This window comes from Ostrinia nubilalis, chromosome 22 (assembly GCF_963855985.1).
Source record: "Ostrinia nubilalis chromosome 22, ilOstNubi1.1, whole genome shotgun sequence".
Lineage (NCBI taxonomy): Eukaryota > Metazoa > Arthropoda > Insecta > Lepidoptera > Crambidae > Ostrinia > Ostrinia nubilalis.
Window position 1 is genome coordinate 10,884,839 of NC_087109.1, and position 26,531 is coordinate 10,911,369.

General features: G+C 38.1%; 2 protein-coding genes and 1 non-coding gene across 4 annotated transcripts; 2 read left to right on the top strand and 1 right to left on the bottom strand.

Annotated features, from left to right (window-relative positions):
- The first annotated feature begins 3,232 nt into the window (after positions 1-3,232).
- LOC135082826 (transient receptor potential channel pyrexia-like) lies at positions 3,233-26,286 on the top strand. 2 transcript variants are annotated; one of them, XM_063977590.1, is made up of 11 exons: positions 3,233-3,382; positions 8,326-8,443; positions 16,618-16,827; positions 17,352-17,569; positions 21,719-21,900; positions 22,368-22,549; positions 22,845-23,073; positions 23,277-23,435; positions 23,562-24,677; positions 24,763-25,023; positions 25,095-26,286. In XM_063977590.1, exons 1-11 carry the CDS (start codon positions 3,367-3,369, stop codon positions 25,968-25,970), a joined length of 3,567 nt encoding a protein of 1,188 aa, XP_063833660.1. In that variant the 5' UTR covers positions 3,233-3,366; the 3' UTR covers positions 25,971-26,286. The 2 variants fall into 2 exon arrangements, with proteins under 2 accessions (XP_063833660.1, XP_063833659.1); XM_063977589.1 differs by lacking the exon at positions 3,233-3,382 and adding an exon at positions 7,809-8,062.
- LOC135083122 (U5 spliceosomal RNA) lies at positions 5,945-6,061 on the top strand. Its single transcript, XR_010259544.1, has one exon. It is a non-coding gene; the product is annotated as a U5 spliceosomal RNA (small nuclear RNA).
- LOC135082827 (dynein light chain roadblock-type 2-like) lies at positions 20,242-21,686 on the bottom strand. Its single transcript, XM_063977592.1, has 4 exons — positions 21,332-21,686; positions 21,071-21,149; positions 20,857-20,957; positions 20,242-20,429 (listed from the first exon to the last, which is right to left on the bottom strand). The coding sequence occupies exons 1-4, from the start codon at positions 21,353-21,355 to the stop codon at positions 20,322-20,324; spliced, it is 312 nt and encodes a 103-aa protein (XP_063833662.1). The 5' UTR covers positions 21,356-21,686; the 3' UTR covers positions 20,242-20,321.
- Positions 26,287-26,531: the final 245 nt, after the last annotated feature.

Genomic DNA, 26,531 nt, shown 5'->3' on the forward strand with positions numbered 1-26,531 from the left:
TTGGCAATATATTTATGGTATTATAATGTTTTTAAAAAGCATGATAAGACTTTTAAAAATTCTCCCACATTATGTACAACCACCGTACGTTTAGACTACATATTTGCGTTGTAAAATCTTTTAAATCTACCTAAGTAGATCTGATACTTATTTGGATTGGAAACCCCAATAGATAATTTTATAATGCCTACATAATTGCAGTTTAAACCAAAAAAAACGTCTAAAATCCTGAAACCATCCTGAAACACACACAGAAAGCATCTAATTACCTAGGAATCAAATCAATAAAGACGGTGTATCTTTCTTTTTCAGGTACTTTTTCTTAACAAAGCCAAAGGCTAAAAGTATGGCCTACCTAGTGAAACCCAAGTGTCAAGCTGTAAATGCTCAGATACTTAAGCCCAAAAGTGTGGTCTACCTAGTGAAACTCAAAGAGCACCGAGCCCAAGTGTCAAGCTGCGACTGCTCAAACAGAGCTGTCCTATTCAAACAGGGTAGCTGCAAATACAATAAGAGTCGGGACAAGTTAGATTAAACCAGTCTTAAGTCTCGGAGGCTTTAACTTTGTGCTACCCCTATCATTGCGGTCTGATACCATTGGAAGTCACTGAGAACACTCGAACTCGATTCTCGAAGATGATCAACCGAGGCTTAAAGGTAGCCTTTCGAACTAAGCGTCACAGACGCAGCGTCTTTAACTTTGGTCTTTAAGGTAGCCTTTCGAACTAAGCGTCACAGACGCAGCGTCTTTAGCTTTGGTCTTTAAGGTAGCCTTTCGAAGCGAGTTAGTGACGCGGCGTTGGTGGCACAAGACCAAAGCTAAAGACGCTGCGTCTGTGACGCTTAGTTCGAAAGGCTACCTTAAGGAAGACTCAAAACAAAAGAAAATAAACCCATAAAAAGAACAGTGTGAGCAAACTGGGAAAAAAGTCTTAAAGGCTCAGGTCGAGTGGTTAAAATAGTTCTGGTCATTGGGGGAGGCCTGTGTTCAGCCGTGGACGTCCTGTGGCTGAAATGATGATGATCATGATGGTGTGGTTCTGGCGGAGTAGAAACTCTATTTTCCATAAATGTTGTAAAAGGCGACTAAGGGCCAGAAGTGTAGGGTAAATTAATTTATTACCTATTTGCATCTGGTGTAGGAGTGGCACGGGAGGGGTGACTTCGACATTTATGACGTTTAATGTCAAAAGATCACCCTCCATATCTCAGGCACTGACTCAATTAAATGCTAGACCTAAAGGGTCGTGATTCTCCTGCAGTGGAGATTAGTTGACCAAGATAATAAATACACCAGTGTAATGTTAGCTTATTTTTAATTCTATACAAACCAGTGGTACGGGTCTCCACTAGAGCGAGCGAAGTATACAGCGAACGATGTTTATCTTCGGCGCAAATAAAAGGCTGCCCGTACGAGGGCCCTAGCTAAATCACACACACCGCTAATTTGCACTGTGTATGATGACTTCACACATTACACAGTAAAGATAGATAGTTCGTCTTTATGTTTTGACAAGCTACTTCAATAAATTCTACCAGCCAGAACTAAGAACTAGAAGTTAACTAAATCAAGAAACTTAACATAAACTCTGTTCTTTTTAAAATTAACAGACCCGTTAACCCCTGATGCTAAGCTAAATGCTTGTTTTACAAGTAGATTTACCACATAGAGATATAGAGAGATGCCAACTAATGCGCTGAGTTCGAAACTCAGTGTCGCATTAGAAATTGACTAAACAAAGTAATCAAAATAATATGTGCTCCATTATCCACTGCGGTTTCAGTACTCAACATTCGAATAATCTTTAATACTACGCAAGCAATGTAAGTAAACTGTTTACATTATGACGTCTGCAGCAATGTGTTCTGTTTTTGGGCATGTTGCTGCGACACCGGCCCCGCCCCCTTGGCACATCTCCTTAGTGTCTGTGATAGGCGGGGTTCGACCGAATCAGCGTTCCTCGGATCACGAGTCCAGTTCGACACAACACACCGTTGACGACACTTCAACTTCGATAAGTTTTAAAATGACATGTTGCTGTCTTGCATGGTTTTGCCTGTGTTGGTTTCTTCATTTAAGAAACTTTGTCATACCCAACAGAAATTGCTATTTTCTTAACCCAAGGCACTAACGTTTAGCCGATCCGGATATCAAGGATATCGTCAATTCGTCACTCAGTGCTTATCTATTGATAAGAGAACCACAGAGTTAAGGATAAAATTAGAATGGGCATACGTCACTTTGAAGACTCCTGCGAACGACTGACACTCCAAGCTATGTACCACTAACTATCGAGGTTGACAAAGGTGACTGAGTTTCTTCCACCATTACTTCTCAGCACCAGTCCAAATGTTGTCCTGAAGTGGTGGTAGGGCAAGCTATATTTGGGACGTGTTTATATGCCCTGAAAAGGGCCTGTGTACCTACTGAATAAACTATTTGAATTTGGACCGCGACTTTGCCCTTTGCACTTTGACTTTGCGTGAATATCGGTCTGTCAAAATACTGGCCTGGCATAAAAACTATTCTAGGTCTCAATGTTTTTATTATCATCGAAATCGGTCCAGGGATTACTTGAAAGAATAACAAATATTCTTCATTACTCACAAATACTTTAGTCGTCGTTACTTCTACTAGTCGGCCGTTTGGTGTAGTGGTTCAGAACGGACTACTATGCCGAGTGGTCCCGGGTTCGATTCCCGGCCGGGCAGAAATTGAAGTGATGAATTTTAATTTCTGTAACGGGTCTGGGTGTTTTCTATGTATAATAAGTATTTATTTACAAAAAAAAAGTATTTAAGTATGTTTATATCCGTTGTCTAGTACCCATAGTACAAGCTTTGCTTAGTTTGGGGCTAGCGGCGCAGTGTAAAATGTCCGAGGATATTTATTTATTTATACTTACACCTAAATATTTTTAGAAGGAAGAAGGATTCTTGCTTGCTATCAATATATTGTCCCCCGCGAGATACGAACCCACAACCGCATCTAAGAATGGTGCCTAATCTGGTACGCGAACTACATCTAGTATGGTGTCTAGTCCGTTACGCAAATCACTACTCTAGGAAGCCAACCGAAACATAATCTGTGATAACAATAAATAGTATAATTTAACACACACATCTGTTGATTCATGAATATTATCGCAAATCTAGATTAATCCTCCAATCAGCCAGCTCTAGCCCTTATCAGGTCTGCGTAATCGCAAACAAATATTTTCTTAAGAAATCGTCGATAAGACATTGGCATAGTTTTCGATACATTTTCATTAGAATGTGCCAAAAATGGCACAGGCCGTGACGGATTTTTAGTGAACTTGTGAAAAGTGACACTTATGTAAGAAAACTATAGTGTGTGTTTAAATTATGGCGTCGCAAAGAGGTAAGTCGTTGTAACTCGTATATTAATTGTGTTAAAGGACGATGTCTTATCAGGTGCCCATCTTGTTGAAGCATAGTACTTGCTCATTGAATTATTGTCGTTTACTTTAATTGGCCAACACAGATATTATTTTACAAGTGTTACATTAAAGACAGATAATAACACACACATTATTTTGACCTAATAAGGTACGGTACCGTCTCACGTCCCCTATTTGTCTCTCTAGGAGAGAGATATTAGATTAATTTCAATTCTGGTGTCCCCCATAAAGACTCTACCTACACACCTAGTTCACAGACAGACGGCTTGATGTCAGCAACTTTATTTCAAAAGAATCATGTCGACGACTTGTACTTTCTATGACTTTTGACAACAAGTCAAAAGTTGACGATTCATGTCGGCGGGCATGCGTGTTTGAAGTTTAAACTGCATTAATCAAATCAAATCAAGTTTATTTAGTAGGTACATAAGCCCCTCCCAGGGCACTATACAGGTCCCAAATATAGCTTGCCCTACCATCACCTCAGGACAACATATGGGCTGGTGCTGAGAAGAAGTGGCGGAAGAAACTCAGTCACCTTTGTCAACCTATTTTTCATTGGGCTAAAACTCACATTTAAGTCAAAGTCAAAGTCAAAGTCAAAATTTCTTTATTTGTTTAGACTAATAAATAGTTCTTACAAATCGTCATTTTGCTCTTAAGGAGCCTCTACATGTCTCATAATCTTTTTACCCTACCAGCGCTTCGAGACCAACATTTGGCAAGTGCTGAGAAGAAGCGCCGCAACAAACTCAGTCACCACTGTCTGCCGGTTAATATAAATAAATAGAAATAGCAGTAGTAGGTACATGCTATTCAGGAGCAGTTCACTGAATTTACCATGCATTCTTGTATAGTGTATCTTATAAGAATGGGTATACAAAATTGCGTGGTATATTAAACAAGGTAGTGACGTGCTAATATCTAGACTTACTGATTACACACTTAAATACTAGTAGAAATGACTCGCATACATAAATTGGAATAACTTGGATTGACCAGTCCCCGAAAGCAGCGCCTGTTCACAGACATGACGAGTGAACCAGCCATCGCTTCACTCGACCATATTAGAGGGAATGTAACGACCCGCCTCACTACGCCACTAGGTAAGTGATTAATACTTTTGTCTCGTGTATCCCCCGCATAGTAGGTCAAATAAGTACTAACGCACTCAAGTAAAAAAAATCTGAAAAAAGCCATAGATCTTTTTTCCAATCTTCTTGATGTACAGTCAATTTATCATAAAGGTAAACACTCTTATGTACCTACACCGTGCTATATTCCAACAAAATATTTACATGGTTTGATGTGTTACTGACTCTAAAAAATATGAGTCATATAAGTGAAAAAACAGTATTCATTTTCAAACTACATATGTATGTAGTACACTAAACTACAAATATTGAAGTTTTTACACCTACACGCCACTCTAACCTTACATGGCCCATCACCGAATTTGTCGTGCTCACTCGACCGGCGTATTGGATCTACACATTGAATGTTTTCAAAAGGCTTATGGCAAAAACATAGAAGGAATTACAACCCATTTCTGCAGGTTCGTTTATTTACAAAAATTTATGTTCATACTAGTTTTCTCTGACAGACTTGTCCGCAGGAAAGTTTATTCATAGAAATGAAAAGATTTCATTAAACTTATTATTTATTTGAAAGGCTTATGAGTTTATTGAAGTTTCAAAATAAGTAAATCCATTCTGAATATCAGATTAGGACAAAATCTCTCTAAACTCTTTACAAAACCATTGGAATAGAGTCCAGTTAAATTCTTTACTTTTGCTTACGTTAAAGCTAAAAACGCTAAAACGCTAAAAATAGTCCAAATTTTGCTTACATTAACGCTAAAAACGCTAAAAATAGTCCAGGCCAATTGACTAATAGCAGAATAGAATAGAATAGAATTGAGGACACTCTGTACAATTATTCCTGCGAATAGTAAAACGTTTCATGATTTTCTGACTCATGGACCATACTATTGATACTGTGTGACGTTTTATCAAAATACTAAACCTATTTTATTCTAAATGACATTACCTAGTTACTTCTATGTTATTTTCGTTCACTCGTTATATGAGAAATGAGATTAAATTCTTTCAAGGAATTTCAGTGGTAAAATTGAGCAGTAAAAATGGATTGATGTTTGGAATTGAAATCACTGAGGGTTTTGTGAGAGCAATGACAACGTAGGGATCAAAAGCGTATGAGAACTTTGTGAGGATTTTTTCTTTTAATCATTCACTGAGGTGTGAAAAACGTGAAGCAAGCATTCAGTATTTTGATTGAGAAAAGGCAAGATGTCACATTATTATGCGATTTTTGTTTTTGCTTCGTCTAATTTATGTAAAGCAAATAGTAATCGTGTTACCCGACTGCGCCAAACAAGCAGACAGATGGCAGACACATGTTGTGTTTCTCACCAGTACCGCTAGATGGAGCTGTGCTGAGTTGACTCGCGATATCATTTGATTTTTTCCCGAACTTAAGTACTCCGGCGACTGCCGACATCGTCACTCTGGTTTCCCTTCAATACGTATAAATCTTTCGCCTTTTACTAAAGATTTCCGTGGAGGGGAACACTCAAATGAGTCTAACTCTATTTTTGAAAAACCCTGCTCGCAGGGTACAGAAACTGAATGAAGGATACTCATAGGATAAGTTTTATTATGTCATAATGTAAAGTATAGTTAATTATCTTAACGTGTCTTTTTTAGAAACTAGCTTTCAGCCCGCGGCTTTTTAATTTAATTTTTAAAAAATAAATAAAGAAGAACGGTCAAGCCCCATACAAAAAAAACCCAGACCCGACAGAAACGAGACATACCTCAGTTTTTTTGTCATGTCTTAATTAGTTAAATTATATATTTTTTATATTCGAAATCTATGTATAACACCAAAATTTTACCCTTTGTTTTTGTTCAGGCGTTATACAAAAACTAATACAAAATGCCTATTTATCACCAAAATTGGTAAATGTATGTACCTAAATGTCTATTACAGCTGCTATGGAATGTATCTAGGTGACCTGGAGATACAGCCGGATTATACAGGGTGGTTATACATATGGAACGATAAGTGATCTCACTCGATTATTTCTAAACTATACAAGATATCGAAAAACTAGTTACTAATTCTGAAAGTGCTTCATGAGCTCTTTCAAACGGCACCAATAATAGGTTACAGATTATGGAAGCTGGTAACATTGAATTTTTGGATTTTATAACTTCTCGTTTCCACCCTGTATAATCCGGCTGTATCTCCAAGTCACCTAGATACATTCCATAGCAGCTATTTAGGTACATACATTTACCAATTTTGGTGATAAATAGGCATTTTGTATTAGTTTTTGTATGACGCCTTAACAAAAGCAAAGGGTAATAATTTGGTGTTATACATAGATTTCGAATATAAAAAATATATAATTTAACTAATTAGGACATGACAAAAAAACTGAGGTATGTCTCGTTTCTGTCGGGTCTGGGTCACAAATGACCGTTCTTCTTTAATTTTTAAATTTAATTTTGTCGATCACAGGAAAACTTTATCGCGCGCGTCTCTGTTTCAAAAACCGGGATAAAAACTATCCTATGTCCTTTCCCGGGACTTAAACTATAAATCTATATGCCAAATTTCATTAAAATCGGTTCAGTGGTTAGGCGTGAAAGCAAGACAGACAGAGTTACTTTCGCATTTATAATACATATTAGTATAAATTCACACACATAGGTAATCAAATAAATAATTTGGTGGAATGTATGGTGGACATAATGCGAAAAGGCAATCTCTATCAGTCAATCATTGATCAAACAAAGGAAAAGTGAGGCAGTGTGCAAAATTTAATTTACATTTACCTCGCATTCGCATAGAAATAAAGAGTTATTGGGATTTTGAACTGTGAGCTTACATCAAACGCGCTAATCTAGTGAGCGCGTTTAAAAAATGTAATATGAAAATTTTAGTTATTGAACGTTTCCCGCTAGGGGTGCTGTACAATCCGTCATACATTTAATGTTATTTTTTGACGTGCTAAGTGCTATGAGTCTCAAATTTTGCACGGTGGTTCCTTTTAGAACGTAGGTGTTCACTAAAACAGGATTTGGAAGTTTCAACCTCTAAGGGATTAAAACGGGATCCACGCATACGAAGTCGTGGGCAACCGCTAATTAATATGTCTAGAATTCTCAAATAATTCGCAAACAGGTTACTTAAAACAGACGTTTTCCCCAACATTACTCAGCGCTAAAATAAATATCATCGCGACCTTGCGATTGTTTGTTTGGTTTGTTAAGATAGTTCTAAGGCATCGTCAGTCAGTCGCACGTTGATACGGGTGTGATTCACAGATTTGTTGTTTCTTAACTATTTAAAATGTAGAGCTAAAAGTTAAATAGGTTAGACAATAAAATATAAAAAACAATTGAAAATACTTATCATTTACTAGCAATGAAAGGGACAAGAATATTGTCAGTGGCAGCTAAGTGTCTTGAAATGCAATTTGCATCTTTGTATATGAATCTTATAACGTGAAAAGTGTGTATTTTGAGGATTAAACGCGATGCGTACGATAGATTATGTAGAAAACCGTTTTTGTAAGAAAATGCGGGCAAAACGGAGTTTTTCACATGCAGGTCAGTTGAGTGTTTGCTCGCCGGCTTAATAAAATAACCGGTATTTCTTGTGTAATATTCGAAAATATGCGTTCATATCTTGATGTTTAAGTAATCGGCTAGAATCTTAAAATAAGTGACAAGTGCGGCTATTAAACTAATACAACGTGAGAACAGTTGAACAGTTCATCACCGGAAAAAATTCCAGTGACAAACCTATCCACACTCGAATGTGAGCCAAATTAACAGTTTATAAAGTGTAATATGGCGTTTTCTTATTCCAGATGTAGAGCAGGGCCTCCCCGAGGAGGATGACCACCTGGAGCCGCTGCTGAGTGCTGGGGACAGACATCCGCAGCTGCGACCTGCCCTGCCCAGCGACATCAGCCTCTCGGACTTGAAGTAAATATTTTTAACGCAGTGTACAAACGCAATACACATCATTGTCTGGATGCAGTGGTAGGGGTAAAAGGAATGTTGGGACGTGGTAAAATGCTCTTTAAAATCTAAATTGAGAAGTCTGGATGAATTACATTTTTGGTTTATGTACGCTGAAGAGCGCATCAAGTGTTGCTCTTCTTTCATTTTCTTCTAATACCTAGTTCTGAATCACGCTAAGATAAAGGAGCCAATTTTGCTCCATTCGTTCTGGAACAGACCAAAGGTCTGAAGCCATGCTGCATATGTCACTATCCACAATCTTCTGTGGACCTTTTTCTTAATACGTTTCACAAAAGTTTGAAAGCACAGACAACTTTGTTAATCGAGCAGTCTAGTCTGCTGCCGTGCAAATGCATCGGTCAAGGCAATGCCCAGAAAGTTCCATTTTAAACTTGCATGTAAAAAAATTCAAATTTAGTTTCAGTCAAATGACGTCCACTATTGGAAGGGTGAATATCCCAAGCACGTTTTTTACGCGGCGGAGCTGAGAATCGATGGGAGAAATGTAACTAGAGCGATGATTTTTTTTTTCTGTATATAGTTTAAACAGCGTTTTACACGATAGCAAAGTCTTCAGGACAATAGGTAGTTATTTTATGTGCTAAAAAAAATTTCAAAGACCCAAAATCTAATAGCGGTGGCGCGTCCTAACTCTATTTCTATTCATAAATTGTGTTATTCCTTCTTTCTCGGGGATTCTAGTAATTTAAGAATAGTATAGCTATAAAATACATTAAATAAGACTTCCAAATGATATGAAAGAAATGTGATATTTCATATTTTAAGTGTTTTAAATAGCCTTTCAAAACTGTCCCACGAAAAAAAGCAATTACAGTGGCTCAATTTCGACACTCTCTTACTTCTCCAAAGAAGCTTTGAGAGACGTAGAGTTCTTCTTCCCTGCATCACTCAGCTGTGTCCTCCTGATCGGGCTATAAAGACTTGCGACTTGTGGTATTGTTTTTCCAGCAGACCCGTAAATATTTGTATCAGTGGCACAGGAATACAAATTTTTTCAATTTCGGTGACAAGTATACGAGTGAAAGCTACTTACTTAGATGCTAAACTATTCTTTAACATGATTAAAGTTTGGTGTTTTGTTGTATCTGCATACAGAAATTATTGATTAGATTTATAGTTTTCTTTATAATTTGAATTTTGTTACAGTTTTTAAATTCCGGTGGCGCAATTTCGGTGGCTCCGGTGGCGAATCTATTGCAAGAATTGGTCTTATTGGCTCTGGAGCATTGTACCTAGGTCTACTAAGGTCTCAGTCATAACTACAATATCGTCAGTTAATCGAAGTTGTGTGATGTACTCGCCGTATCTTGATACTGAGCTCGGTCTAGCTCTGAAGCTTGAAAACCTCTAAGTGGGAGGTAGTGAAGACTTTAAGAAATTATGGTGTCTCCAACTCTGAACCCTCGCAGCAATCAGATAAGTTTCGAGTTGGGGGAGGGCTGATAAGATGAAGTTTTCATACAAATACTTCAAAAGTTGCATGTATCGACAGTCAATTTGACGCCATTAAAGAGACTGTAGCACAGCCCAGGTCTTGACCGAATCGAAGAAGGTACAAAAAGGCCAATAATAATGACTGATTATAGTCCTCAGTCTTCTGCATAATTTGACGCAGCATTAAATATGTACGTAGTATTACGAACGTCTTTTCGAAAATGAGGTTGTCTGGGAGACTGGATGTTGGATAGCAAGAGTGTCATATTTCAGGAAAAAGCTGTAAAGCCCGAAGCAGGAGGCCTCACCTGACTCTGGACCATCTCCAACGTCCATTCCATTCCAGTCTCCACCACCACCACCATGTCTTATTTTTTGGTTTATCGGCCAATAAACATGGTGGTATTTAAGGGAACTTTAGTACTAGCATTCCATCTGATTTTATAAGCTCAGTTGTGATTTCATTATCTCCTGGTACATACCTTGTTGTTTTTATTCCTTCCTTGGCATTCTAATCTCGCTCAAGCTAAAGTCTAGGATATCTTCGCTAAAGTGTCGTAATAATCTCGATCTTCAGCCTAATTACTAGTAGTGCTTCTTAATCTCTCCTAGCAGCTTAGGCATTTACCAAAATGGTTCTGCTATCCTCGTTATTCATGTTGGTAGGTATATTCAATTTGGTCCTCGCAAATACATACTTTCGATTTATTACAAAAAATCGTCTCTATAATACACTTTGTATCAGCGTGAGGACTTGGATAGCTATTTATACATCGATACTAAGCAGAATCTTAAAAACAGATGAGAATAGTTCTGAAACAGCTAAAATTTCCCTAGTCTCGTAGGTTGCAATCTATTCTGCCACTCGAGCTGAAAATTCGTGGGGTTTTGGAGCTGGATTGGCACTGGTCGTGGCTTAGGCTTCATCAGTCGACATCTTTTGAGCATCTTTTATTCGGCATTCTTCTATTTCGGTGATCACTTCGTCTTCTTCCTCGGTCCCTCACTGATGAGGATTCGCGATCCTGACCTGGCTTATGACCGCAGTCTAAGGAGGAACACTATCTGCGCAGATAGTGTTCCTCCATAGACTGGGGTCATAAGCTGTGTGGTGATCGGAGAATGCACATGTGATTAAATTGCTTGTTCGTCTAAAAATGATTACTACATTTTGATTTTTGCAGTACTATTAGGCTGCAGCTCAGTACGCTTTTACAGTTCTGGCATCTTTTGCTAGGCCTTCTCTCTCCATGAGGCTGGCTGGATTTAGTCCTCCGTTTCTTAATTGTACTACTTTCATGTAGCTCATTGTCGCTAGGTTTGCATAGTTTTCCGTTAAATTACCCTGTCACAAATATGTAATGTGTTAGTTGAGTAGTTGGTATAGATCTAGAAATATCTTCATACTTAATCTCCAGTTCGCATGGTCTTTAGCGAATAATTAGTTGCGTAATTCTGAGTGTAGGATAGGTATGATACCATCATGAAAACTTGGCTTGCCTGGACCAATATTTTTACTTATGGAAGATAAGGGTACTTCTCATTTACACTCAAATTTGATGGTCACACAATAATAGTTCATAAACGGTATAAGTTAGAATAATAACTTTGAAATCAGATGATAAAATATCTATTTAGCTACATCTATACTTATAATAAATCTGTAGAGAGGTCAATTCTGTACATGAAATATATTTTCAAAATAACTATCAGGGGGTGATTAGTGATCGATACTGATGCCAAAAATGCAATCAGTAAAATTTTTGTCTGTCTGTCTGTCTGTCTGTCTGTCTGTCTGTCTGTCTGTATGTTCCTTATAGAAACAAAAACTACTGGACGGATTTTAACGAAACTTGGTACAATTATTCTTCATACTCCTGGGCAGGTTATAGGATACTTAGGAATTCCCACGGGAACGGGCATTAGCGGGAAAATCCTTTTGTATGAAAAATCTAAACCGCTTAAGTTAGACGCTTGAAATTTGGCAAGCAGGTACCTTAGTAAACTTAAAGCTTAGTTATAACAGGATATTGCAAAATTCCTACGGGAACGGGAATTAGCGAGAAAAAACTTTTGTATGAAAAAATCTAAGCCACGTAACATAGACGCTTGAAATTTGGCATGCAGGTACCTTAGTAAATTGAAAGCTTAGTTACAACAGGATATTGCAAAATTCTCACGGGAAAGGGGAGTTAGCGGGAAAAAACATTTGTATGAAAATATCTAAACCGCGTAAGTTAGACGCTTAAAATTTGGCATGCAGGTACCTTAGTAAACTTAAAGCTTAGTTACTACAGGATATTGCAAAATTCCCACGGGAACTGGAATTAGCGGGAAATTCCTTTTGTATGACTGACTCACTGACATACCCACGCACAGCCTAAACGGCTAAACGTAGGCACTTGAAATTTATAAGGGACGTAGCTTAGGTACCGTAGAGGTGCACTAAGAAAAGAATTCCCGAAATTCCCACAGGAACAGGAATTACCGGGAAAATCCTTTTGTATGAAAAATCTAAACCGCTTAAGTTAGACGCTTGAAATTTGGCATGAAGGTCTCTTAGTAAACTTAAAGCTTAGTTACTACAGGATATTGCGAAATTCCAACGGGAACGGGAGTTAGCGGGAAAAACATTTGTATGAAAAAATCTAAACCGCGTAAGATAGATGAAGGGGGTAAAATGGGATCCACGCGTACGAAGTCGCGGGCGGCCGCTAGTACAAAATAAATTTGATCGTAATAGAAGCAAAAATAATATGAAAAAATCACATGAAACGATAAAAAACGGGGTGATTTTTCGCGTTCTCATCGTGTCACACCTTCGGTTACAATGAAACATTTGGTTACTGCATTCACAATTTTCATTCAATTTGTGTGTAGCATATACTAAAATCATCGTAATTAAATATACTTTCCACACAATAGTCAAAAAAATATCTTCTTATAATTATTTTGAATTGAGAAAGCGAAATACGTTGGTCACACGATTTTAGGTACCTAAAATTTTGAGTAATAATACAAGATTGTCGTTAAACCGAACGTCAGCAACCAATCACAGTGTTCTATTCGGTTAACGTCAGTCGCGCTTCGACCATTGGGGAGGTGAAATAGGTCGATCGTCGCTCCGCGAAAAAACTACATAACTTTTTGTGATTATCCATAGACATACCGTCGCTTGCTTGAACAATATTTTCTACCTCTAAAATTTAAACAATTTAATTGAAACTTTGCCATCGAAAACTTAACATGTTAGACTTATTTGTGTAGTATTCGACTTGAACCGTTAAATTCAAATTTAAGGATAATTCATAAAAAACTAAAATGTTCGTCACCTTCGTGGCATCACCTTCGTGTTGTTTTATACACGAAGGTGATTTTAGGCCACGAAAGTGATTTCTTGCTTTGGTTTATTTTAAAATATAGTGAGTGGTGTTTATGTTTTTACAATATTTTAATAACTAATAAATTATAGGTACGTGGTAAGTAGAGATCAGTACATCAATAAATAAATAAGGGTATTTTTGTTATCTGTCTGTATGACTGTATGTATGTCTGTATGTGACTGTGTATCTGTTTGTAAGATAAAGGACATCATCCATTTTGGTCCAAAATCAAAAGTGCCGGCCAAAAAATAAAAGTGCTGTATTCTGATAGAATACGTCCGCCTTAGCATTTATTACTATGGCACCAAAGCTGTAGCACCACTGTGCATCGTAGTATTTGAGTTCTAAAAATATATGAAACGACTGACTTTGATCTCAAATACTACGACGCATAGTGGTGCTACAGCTTTGGTGTCATAGTAACAAATGCTAAGGCGGACGTATTCTGTCAGAATACAGCACTTTTTTTTTATTGGCCGACATTTTTGATTTTGTACAAAAAATGTATGAATCGTCGATGAATTTTAGATCTCAAATACTCCACGCACAGTGGTGCTATAGCTTTGGTGCCATAGTAACAAATGCTAAGGCGGACGTATTCTGTCAGAATACAGCACTTTTTTTTTATTGGCCGACACTTTTGATTTTGAACAAAAAATGTATGAATAGTCGATGACTTTTAGATCTCAAATACTCGACGCACAGTGGAGCTACGGCTTTGGTGCCATAGTAACAAATACTAAGGCAGACGTATTCTGTCAGAATACAGCACTTTTTTTTGTTGGCCGGCACTTTTGATTTTGGACCAAAAATATATGAAACGTGGATGATGTCCTTTAATCTGAAGTTTGAGTTAAAAGTTGTACAATAAAAATACGAGGCCCTCTGGCCTAAATATTTTTTTTTTGTTGAGGGACTGATAATCAGTTAGAGTTCTTTTTATTGAGGTACTGATAATCCGTTTTTTGCTTCTTTAGCATTTCAGAATGCCACCACGCCACCAGTGTCACCCTTAAAACCAATTGCGTAGAATCTTGTAACTTAGTAGGTGACGTAATAGGTAAAATTATATCTTGTATTTAAGTAGGTACCTATTTATTAGGGTGGTCCTTATTTTTCGACTTTTGAATTATCCCCGGGGCACTTTCTCATTCGAATATACCTCTAAATATGAAATTAGCTTTTTTTGTTTTTTTTTTTGGTTAAGATTTAGAGGTCGCTACCAGCTGTCAAAATATTTACAAAAAGCTTTGAAGATCTTAAATCATGGTTTCATAAATGTTTTATTTAAGTGTTTATATCACATTTTACGTGCAAATGAACATCGCACAGATAGAATAGACAATCGCTTCTTGTCACCTTCTCCCCTCAACCCCTCTTCTGTACCGACCATGGTACCGACGCGTCGAGATACTAACAAGTCAACTCTTATATCTTAAAAATAATTGATTCAAATATGTACATTGTACATAATATCTTAGTTCATAGCAACAACAATAATTTTGTAATATTTTTATTTTTCGGCTATAAAAATAAATGAATCTAACAAATACAGATTTTGTGTTTTTACTTAAAATTCAAACCTTGGTAGCGACCCCTAAATGTCTTTTAAAAATTAAAAAAAAATTGAAAGACTCATATTATTATGGTATACAGGGTGTTAGGTAAATGGGTATATGAGCCGACACTAGCCCATGTTAACATGGTCATATAAATGGTATGGTGAAGTCAGAAAATTGATATCTTCATTTTAATTATTTTAATTTTCATACAAATCGGATTTTTATAAAATTTATTATGTATGAAAATTAAAAAAATTAAAATGATGATATCAAATTTCTGACTTCACCATACCATTTATATGACCATGTTAACATGGGCTAGTGTCGGCTCATATACCCATTTACCTAACACCCTGTATATTCAAATTACGTGGTGCCCCGCAAAATATAAGAAAAAAAATTTTTTTCGTAGGAATACTATTTATATTATGTTATTGCTATTTATCTATGAAAATAAGACAAAATATATGTTTTATAAACACTTAAGAGTCATTTACAGTAATAAAGTTTGAAAAAATTATTGCTGTGAAGTACAGAATCACTTTCGTGGCATCAAAAAATTCAAAACGTTAAAGCTTCCAAACGAGACTCAGTATTTGACTGATTTACTGAGAATACAATCTTCACATCAAGCGCTACAATTTTTGTTTACAAAAAGTTGAAATAAGTTAGAAATAAAATTCGCCACGAAGGTGACGATGAGAACCGTGGCGATGAGAAATACCCATAAACGTAACACTAACCTGGGGCAGTTGGTCGCCCTCCCGGGACTAGAGTTGGTTTCTGGGTTTGAGGGTCATGTATGATGTCTTTGTGATGAGTCTAGAATAACGGGGCTGTTGGCGGCTAGAGCCAGAAAGTTTTGGATTTGTTCTCTATGGAGGGATTTTGCCGTTATCACCATGCTTAGCAGGCTGGTTGGTAGTTCCAGTATGGTAGTATAATACCTGGAAAGATGCTGCAGCCCACCCTCCAGTATTTTGATTGCTTAGTCGGCTCTTACGACTCACATGGGAAGATCTGATGCTTTTTTAGGGTCACAACACCGGCCTGAATATTGTTATTAATTATAAACATCTTTACTGGATAATAATACTTAATTGATTACAAATAAATAAGTAATTTGAGACAATCATCCATAACATTTCGAATTCCGCTGTATAAATAAATTTCGGTGGATTGATTCTTAATTCCGGTGGCTCAAATACAATTTCGGTGGCTCTTGATAATTTCAAATTAACATATCTCGAGAAGTATTAATAATTCTATTCTATTCTATTCTAATATTTTGATCTCTACCATATCATTGAATAATACAAGTTATTTACTATTATATCCGCCACAAAAAAGTTTTGGAAAGTGGAAATTAAAATTCGCCACCGGAATTAGGCAAAAATCGAGTTTGTTGATATTCACCCACAAAGGTCTTTACAACGACGGGTCCTGCGCGGCCCGCATCCAGGTTCTTCACGCAACCTTCACCAGATCGTCGGTCCACCTAGTGGGAAGCCTGCTCATGCTACGTCTTCCGGCCCGTGGTTGCCACTCGAGAACTTTTCTATCCCAACGGCCGTCATCTTTACAAGCTATGTGCCCCGCCCACTGCCACTTGATTTTAGCAGTTCTGCGGGCCTATATCGGTCATTTTCTCAAGAAAGTCTTTGACTAGTGTGTGTTGCCAATTCCAAATTATTTGCAACTAAATCATTATAAAAACAAAATATCTACTTTACAGAAACTACCCAGGCTTCCACGTGTCCAACAACAACATGACGGGTTCCACAGTATCATTGACCACCCCATGCACGACGGTCAACAACACCCCGGTGACAGAAGGGGTGGATGCCATCCCGAAGAAATGGAGAAGAAGCGACAGGAGGCTCAGGAGACTGAACACGGAGCTGCTGACTGCTATTGAGGAGAACGAGGTTGAGGAGGTGGAAAGGTGAGGAGTTTTTCATCATCATTATTTTAGCCTATTGACAATAAAGAGGTACTTAGTCCTCTGCTTGACATAAAGCAACGTCACAAAGCACGATATCTCTAATCCTATAGGATTCTTCTCTTTGGCTTCTTTCAATCAGGGAGTTTTTCAAGTATCAATAAATAAACATTTTAATACCAATGCAGATACAATATGGCGATGATATACTTACTACTCAGGAGGGAAATTATGTGATGGCGATGTTTTTAAAATGATCCAAGTTGATGCACGTAATATTGCATTGTAGTAGCTCGGGAAAAACTTCCTAAAAATCGTCGTGTGTTTCAATACATACAACTTTTTATGCAGTTTCAAATCGCTCAATTGTTGACACTTGTAGCAAATGAAATGCAAGCTTACTATTCTCATTCAGAAATAAAGTAACCTAAACTTATCCAGAAGAACAAAGTTCTTCACGAGGAGAAGTACCACGCAGCTTTTAAAATGCAACTTATCACACCTTCCCATTTATATTCCATTTCCAGACTCCTCAAAGCCGGAGCCAACCCTAACGCCACCTGCCGGCAGAACTACGTCTCAGCCTGCCACGTGGCAGCCCTGAGCGGTGGAGATGCCTTGTCTCTGCTCGTGAAGTTTGGAGCCGAGAAGTACAGGCTGGACAAACTGGGCAGAACACCACTGCACCTGGCGGCATGGGCTGGAAACGCCAGGCAGATGGCTATCCTTTTGGACTTCCCTGAAGGTATTTTATTAAACTACCCTCATAGTAGCTACTTCAATTTATACGGTAGATAATGCTACCAAAATGCTAAAATTCTCGCGTTCGCCTTTAGCACAACTAGCAATAAATAGCTTGCCAATAACTTTGGTTTTCTGAACGTAAAACTACGGAACCCTAAAAAGGACATTGTGAAAACGGATTCTCAAAAATTAATTTCATTTTCAAAAGATATGCAGTACAGTTATGTAGTTAAGGCGATTAGAGTCCTCAATCCGCGTCAAATGGGCATTTTGTAAAGCCTACTCCTCTTTTACGGCTGGACAGAAATAGTTGAAAAAAAAATATGTTATACAACAGTTCAAGGACTACATTTGTGACGTTTGAATTTTCGCTACGTCTCTTTGTTTTGGATTAAAAAAATAAATACGGGACATCGATTTTTTACTTAAAATCCCTACTCCTCCAAAACGGCTATGTTAATTTAAAAGATTTTTGCACGAATAGATTAGGAATTCTTTAATCTTTAAATGACACGTTGCGTTTTTCAATCGAACATTACTTTCATTCATAAATTTTACTTTTGATAAATTCCGAACGTTTTGCTGTTGAGGGGGCCTTCGCGGGGTGCGGGCGGCAGTCGGCCGCTGGCCTTCAGACGGGGAGGTTGTGTCACTCGCTGCAAACTGACATTAGCGATCAAAATGAATTTTTTCTTTGGCTGAGTTGCACCACCTGACGTGACCTAACTTTGACCGTAGCTTTGGCGATAACCGGTGTTTTTTTGTATGGAGTTTGACAGATTTTTGACTTTTGTCAAATTTAAAATAAGATGGTGCAACCTAGTCTTTGTTTGACAATAGTTTTTATGTCAGAGTTGTTCATAGAGCACGTTCAGTCAGACGATACAATTGAATTAAGGCATGCTCGGACGCTATTATCTACCTAAATAGAATCTATTAGTGTAAAAAAATCGACTCCAAAAAAAACGGCACTAGATAAGTAAAAGTTGAAAATATATTCCGTTATTTATTTACTAGACCTTTGCAATCAGTATCCAAATTAGGAGGGAGTCAGAATCAGTAACTTAATCGATTTACGTGAAGAAAACAATAATTTATATTTTTCATACTTAGGCTCGGCGCAAATGGGCCATTTAGAATTAGATTTTCAATAATTATGTTTCTTTGCGAAAATACCACAGTTAAAAAAAATAAGATAAAGTGGTATTGATAAATTGTTCTATAGAGCTTATTAAAAATGTGGATTCTGATTACAAATGCCCGTATATCATGATTGATATTTTCGGAGTCGGTGACAGCCTACCTTTTGGTGATTCGTTTTGGAGTTGGTTTTAATTTTTGGTGATAATTAATTTATTTCATGCCTTTAGTAGACTATAGGTACTCAATAGACCTTGTTGTTGCCACTGAAGGTGCATAGGTACACTACTGTGTACCATTAATACCATATTTTTCATGTTAAGTGCAAATAAACTTCCCTAAATTACCTAACCATGAAACGTACCTATAGGCTATAATAATTAAAAAGTTTCGTCGATAAAAACTGAAATCCTCTTATAGGATGATGAATTTTGGGAACATATCATGAAACTAAATTTTTAGCATACGAAAACATGTTTTAAAAAAAAGGTTTTTTCTTTGAATTTATTTTTTTATTTATGATGCGGAATTTGCTGCGGCGTAGTAGCAAAGATTTTTCGTTATGTAGCTCGTAATAATTTCGAAGAATAGGGATGTTTCCTGGGTAAAGCAAGAGTTTGAATTGGTCCGTCGGTCAACTTACCAAAAAAATACTTTAAATGTATTTTTCACTTTTTTAAACTTATGAAAATTTAAAGAGATAAAGCGCGCCAAAGTTCAGAAGAGGCCCATGACCTTAAGGCGTGCTTAAAATTGTTGCGATTTGTGTGTTGCATTGTTATCCGAATTACATGTATATCCAAAATTTTAACTCAATCAGTTGTTGAAGGATTTCTAATAAAAAGACGAGATTAAACACATTTTCAGTTTATTCTTCATAAGTGACACAAAGAGAATGACAATAGACAAAAGAAGAAACATTTGCTTTTTTTAACCATAGACAATACTACTATGTGTTCCAATACCTACAGTTGTCGTCAGGAAGTTGGTCTAACAAATTCAGCTTGCAAGATTCCACCCGAAGTTACCTACATTTACATGTTCAAATTTCGAGAACGGCTGAACCGACGTAAGAAAATTTAACCGATATTAGAACATTAGAAAATTTACGAAAAAATAAAAAAAATATATCCCGTACAAAATGTTTATGGATTGTGTTATTAAATACCCTTACGCCTGAGTTAAATGACACCGACATCAAGGTTCATCAATTCAAGTTTAAAATAATAGGCAGTAATGTCATGAAAAAATAGCTTCTATTCTGTATCTACCTATGACCGTGTAATTTTGATCGGTGTCAAATCGGAGTTTTCGTGCGGGGTGCGCGGGTGTTTCGCGCGGCGTGAAGGTCAAACGCCCAAGGTCATTGAGGACTCTAATCGCCTTAAGGTAACATGCCTTTATTGCTGGTGCCAGTAATACCAAAAATTTTAGTCACCTAACAGAAGGACGAAGAAGTGACAGTCAATATCAAACTGTAAATCTTCTCATCTCATCCCAGACAAAACTCGCAAAGAAATAAAGCTTGATTTATTAAATTTTCAATGCTAAAGAACAAAATGACCTAAAACGGCCCCAATCAATGGTCACTAACCTCAATAAATTATAAATATTTATGCACGTCTCATAACCACTATCAGGTGGAACTCGTGATCTGGTGCGACCACTGCCTCCGTCTTCCTGGACACCAGCCTCAGCACCAATAAATCGTCTGTGACATCCTGAAAACAAGGAAGAAACTATACCCCTACTGCCATTAGTTACTAGTACTTTGTGGTAATAAAAAACCAATAAAAACTTAAGAGCAACGATCAGTCTTCAGATTAAGATTTTCTTCTCACATTTTTCTTCAATCTTCAAGAGGCACGAAACGACACATCTGTTCTCTCGCTCGCTTGCAATCGAATAAATGAGCTGTTGGTACTTATCAACAGATTCATCATCATCATTTCAGCCAATCATCAACTGCTGAAAACAGGCCACCCCATTGATTTCCATACTGACCGGTTGGTAGCGGCCTGCATCCAACGCCTTCCTGCTACCTCTATAATATGGTCGTTTGTCCACAAAAGCTCAGCTTAGAATAGCCTATGTAGTAGTTACAAATAGAAGTTTCCAAAGACTAATTTTCTCGTAGATGTCACTTACGATTTCTTTAAGGGCGTTGGAGGCGTGGTGAGAGAGGTTCCTCATATGGGTGGAGTAGGTGGCAGCCGTCAAGCTGTCCAGGGTCGTAGTCTCCGGGAATCCTAGGGATATGGAGAACAAAGTTAAACAACGAAATCTTTATGCATCACATCAGCTCTGTCAATAGACAACAGTACTCTGAGCTCTTTTCATGAGTAAATAAGATAACACACACCTTCACAGTTGACTATGATGGTGCCCACCACATTGCCGTTCTCGTTGATTCTGTTCATAGTATTTGTTGCAATCGGCCCCTACAACGATAAACATATTATTAGAAGATAAGAATTAGCTTTTCATAGTATTAGAGGTATCTACTTGATGGCATCTAAACGCGGGCAGCGCAGAGGAACGGTCGTTGTTGTTATCCTTGGGGGAAGATTTTGGTCCATCAGAATACCTACGTCATTTGGTTGAAATGAACGAACGAACTTACCATATAATTTTGAGCGATCTCCATGATTGTGTAATTAAGATTTTATGTGAAATCAAAATCAAATTCGATAGATAAATGGATATACAGCGATTAAAAATTAATTCTTCAAAAAATTGCTCTCCATTCACAAACGACGTTTGCTGTCACAATAATTAACTATTCTTTCTTTTCTAGCCATAGTGACTCATGGTTTCTATTCTATGTGCCAGTTCTTTTTGAGTTTCATAAGCTTCTATACGTGCATTTTACGCGCAAGAACCAACAATAACGGTTAAAAGATGGTTTGATCCACCGCATCGTGTCTATAGGTGCACCAATGAACGAGAGTTGGGAACAGTCCCATTTTCCATTTAGCAGTAATTTAAATTCATTCTTCATCTCTTCCAGACATGTGTGAACGCGTCGACAACGACAGCATGTCTTCAGACATGGAAGAGGAGGTGAAGAAGTTAAGCGAGAAGACCAGATCCCTGGCCAACGTGCGCTGCGACTTAGGAGTGGTCAAGACCCTCCTGCCGAGCACTTGGAAGGACAACATTGATCATGACTGCAAGAATATTGACGGAACGGTTAGTGGAGAGGTCATCCATGGAGATTCATCCACAGGAAATCATGGCTGATCCTAAATTAGCCCATTTTAAAAATCTTACATCTTCATTAATATTGCCCACCTTAGAACTGTCTAGTGCCCACCCCAGGATGTTGGTTGATAGGACCGAGTACGTCCCCCTGAAAAGTAACTCAAGATACGCCAATGACTAAGTACTCAGCAACACAAGTATGTTGATTAGCAGGTATTGCCATTTCACTCTCGGGAAAGTACCTAGATGCTGGCAGTACAAGACCGGTTGTCGTGGAAAGCCTTGGGAGGGTTTTGTCCAGTAGAAGACGTCATTTGACTAAAACGAACGTACTGTCGTAGAAAAATGTAACTGATGCTTGTAACTCAACTCAATAAATTACATTCCAGAATAATTCATAGTCAGGAACGATACTTAAACCCAGGACTGACAAAATATAAGTATTATTTTTACAGCTGCCCCTCCTAAAACCTGGCTGGACGCCACTCCACGTAGCAACATCATGCGCTCGGAAGCAGTGCACCCGGCTACTCCTGGCAGCTGGAGCTGACCCCAACATCTGCGACGAAAATGGCAGAACGGCTCTGGATGTCGCTGGCTCGGCGTACTACTATGATATGCCTGTCGATTCTCAAAGGTAACTTTATGACTAACGGGACTGTTCCCATCTTTCGATTCTACGCCTGCAACTCCTGTATAGCCTGTGAAGGCCAATTTCAATATAAAGACTTCATGTATTGGGTTACTTGGTGAACCGAGGATCTACTGAAGGTCGCGTGAAGCACCTGGATGCTAGCAGCGCAGGACCGGTTGTTGGGAAAATCCTTGGGGAAGCCTTTATCCTACAGATCTACTCTGGTTGAAACGAACGAACGTTGTCTTCTCACAAAGCTCATACAGATTCTAATTTTCACGCTTGCTTTTGTTCGTAGTTTCAAAGAAGTAGTCCAACTGATCCTAAAAGTTGGTGGTCAAAACAACACCATGAAAGTGTCTGGTCTCAACCACGTGGACACGCCCCTCCACACCGCAGTGGAGCTGGAAAATGAGGACGTCATCAAAGAACTGCTCCAAGTTGGTGCTTCTATCGCCTCCTTGAACACTGCTGGACAGACCCCCCTTCATGTGTGTGTGAAGAAGCAGTTGGAAGACCCTTTAAAGGTGAGAAAAAGATGATTTAAAAATAGCATTATTAAGCTGCACCTACCTACCCAAAGACTTTTAAGTCAAGCTAATAAGCGAAAAATTAAGCTACACAAGCTGTCGCAATATGGATTTTGTGACACCATCACCAACTTATTGATCAATATCTCAGCAGCATGCTACGTGAATCTGTTATTAATTAAGATCAAACCAATTTTCAGATATTAGCTAACGAAGGAAGAAACGACACTGATCCGTTGTCAGCGATGGTAGACGTGAAAGATCGCGATGGACACACGGTCTTGCAGGCGGCCATTGAAGCTGCGTGGGTGCCAGGCGTGTGCGTGGCATTAGAGGCTGGAGCTGACGTCACTCTGAAGGTATGAGACTTTAGAGAAAATTATCCAGAATAAGGAGATATTTAGTTGTCAATTATGCGGTATTCCATGTAGTATTTAACCGACAAAGTAGAAACAAAATTCATTGACCTTTCTGTTCAATTTTAGGCAAACGACGGTGAAACTCCAATACATTCAGCTGCAGCATTGGGCAACTTAGACGTTCTAAATGAAATCCTCAGTGTTGCCAAACAAAAAGACGCCATTGACTATCAAAACGAAGAAGGAGAGACGGCGCTATTCAAAGCCATCAGCAACAACCACACTGCATGCGTCGTAGCAATACTAAATGAAGGTGCATCTATAAAGAAAACTCTAACAGGCGATGTCAATGTATTCCACGTGGCTGCAGAAAGAGGGCACGTCGATGTACTCAAAGTGTTACTAGATCATGACAAAGAAGCAACTAACTTGATGCTTAACAGTCTCACCCAAGGAGACCGAAGAGGATTTGGGCCAATCCATTTTGCTGTCTCCGAAAATCATTTAGAGTGCGTTGAACTGCTCATGTCCAGAAACGCTGACATAAGACTAAGAACGACCAGCAGCCCACACAAATCTTCGACGCCACTGCACATAGCAGCCGTCAAAAATCATGGTGAAATCGCAAAAGTCATTCTAAATTATGATAAGACAACAATACACGAAGTCAATTGCATGGGATGGTTCCCATTGCATTCTGCTAGTCACCACGGCAGCAGAGATGTCATAGTTCTTCTTTTGAGAGAAGGGGCAAATCTAGCTGGCCACACAGATGGACCAAAGAAGTTCAAAAGAACTGCTATAGACATGATAATAAACAACTTGTCGAAACCAACAGAATTTCTGGAGGACGTCTTAGATTCTTATATTTCTACAAATGAACAGAACATTCAGGATCCAAATTGTGAAGTAACAGTTGATTATAGAATTTTGATGCCCAGTGTGTGTGAAATGGAACAGATGAAAGTTATCGAAGCTCTCCTTAAAACAGGCAATAGACATGGACAAAAAAGGCTTCTGGTCCATCCTTTAATAGAAAGTTTTCTATATCTTAAATGGAGAGCACTGTTACCATTTTTCTACACAATCATAGCATTTTATGGCCTTTTTGTTATGTCGTTGACAATTTTTGCTATATCTGTATTCTTTTACAAGGACACTCTTGAAACGAAACCAGATTGGCTTAATTCGACGATATGGGGATACATAGTCTACGGTACAATTTCATTGATTCTATTGCAAGTGAGTAATTAGAACATTCTTTTATTTCTCCTACTTTTATTGAAAGCAGTATACCTACATATTTTAATTCAAAATATCGTTTCAGGAACTACTCTACATGAATGTCAAGAGCAGCCGCTACTTTTTCCAACTGGAAACATGGGTGAAATTTGGTTCCCTAGGCCTGGCCGTCCTTCTTCCACCTGCAGTCTTGATACCGGGTTGGGAGGACGCTGAGTGGCCAAGACATGTGGCCACTGGAGCCCTTCTCCTGGCCTGGATCCAGATGATGTTTTTGCTATCCCGGTTCCCAAACTGGGGGTATTATGTGCTTATGTTTGGGAAGGTGGCGTCCAACGTTATTAAGGTGAGAATATTTTTATTAATTTGACAAAACTTCTTAAAGTAGCACTATATGTAACTAAATCATTGTTTCAGATTCTATTAACATTTGCCTTCTTAGTCATCGGTTTCTCTCTCAGCTTCATGATTCAGTTTCGGTCTAAGACTCCTTTCGACAGCCCGTTTGCTGCCCTTATAAAGACTGTCGTCATGATGACGTCAGAATTCGAGTACGACTCTCTCTTCGACGAGGAGCACTCCAACCAACTCGCCTTCTCCTTCCAAGTCGTCCGCCTCATTTTCGTTGCTTTCCTCATCTTGGCGGCCATCGTCCTCATGAACCTGATGGTTGGTGTGGCCGTTAACGACATCACTGACCTAGAACTCCTTGGGAACATCAGAAGGCTTGACAAACAAGTTGGTTTCTTGAGCACTCTAGACACTTTAGTCTACAACAGAATCTTTAGCAGAATATTACCAAGACGGGTCAATAGTAAGATCAAATATAAAAGAAACGTTAGCGGAGTGTTGACGCTAAGACCTGGCAGACCTAGATGGAGGATCTCCAAGATTCTTCCGTCAAGGATTCGGGACGCAATTTTCAATAAGGCACAGTCGCAGAAGAAGCAGCAGGATGACGAGTTAGACGTTAGGAACTTCAAGGTGTTGCTGAATGATATACATGAGGAAATTGTTGCGAAGAAGCGGAGACAAATTGAGGCGTCTGAAGCGCAAAAAGACTTAGAGAGTCGACCAGGAAAGAACAGGTTTAGACATGAGGAGCTGATGAAAAGGCTTAATCATTTGGATGGGGAGATGACGGGAGTCAGGGAACAGGTCACAAGTCTGACAGATGAGAAGTCGCCGATAGAAGCGCTAAATATTAAAGTCGATCAGATGTCTATAGAAATGTTAGAAATCAAAGAGTTCTTGATGAGGCTGGAGAGTAAGATTGGTAGTATTGCCAAGTAACAACTAAAAAATTACTTAAAAGAATTCCATTTAACTTAAAGGATGAAGTATTATTACTCCTTATCCAATTAGCGTCATTAAAAAGACTATTTTTGATAAAATAAAAATTACTCATCGAACGTAAAGTTCGCAATCAATGTTGAGTATCAGTCTGATCTATCAGGTACCATATTTTATTATTTCACATATATAAATTAGTAAAAGAAAAAGTATGGATTAAATCATAAGCCCGCCTAAATTGTGCCTTTTAACTTTGTAAGCATTTCTTGTGATTGACTGTGTGTAGTGTTCAATAAAATAAATACGTAAATACTTATTCTATCTATACTTATCCATAAAATATTGCTAAATAAAACATAGTATTTACAAATCGCTATCTAAACATAACCCATTTATTATTCATATTCGTATTTCCCCAAGCTAATGAGCAAACATTAAGATTTAATTTTATTTACATTAAGAAGTTCAAAATACTTCTCGGAAACTGGAAATAAAAACAACCATAATAATAATATTATTATAACGTTCTGTATTTCGATAATCGACCTTTTGTAAAAATGC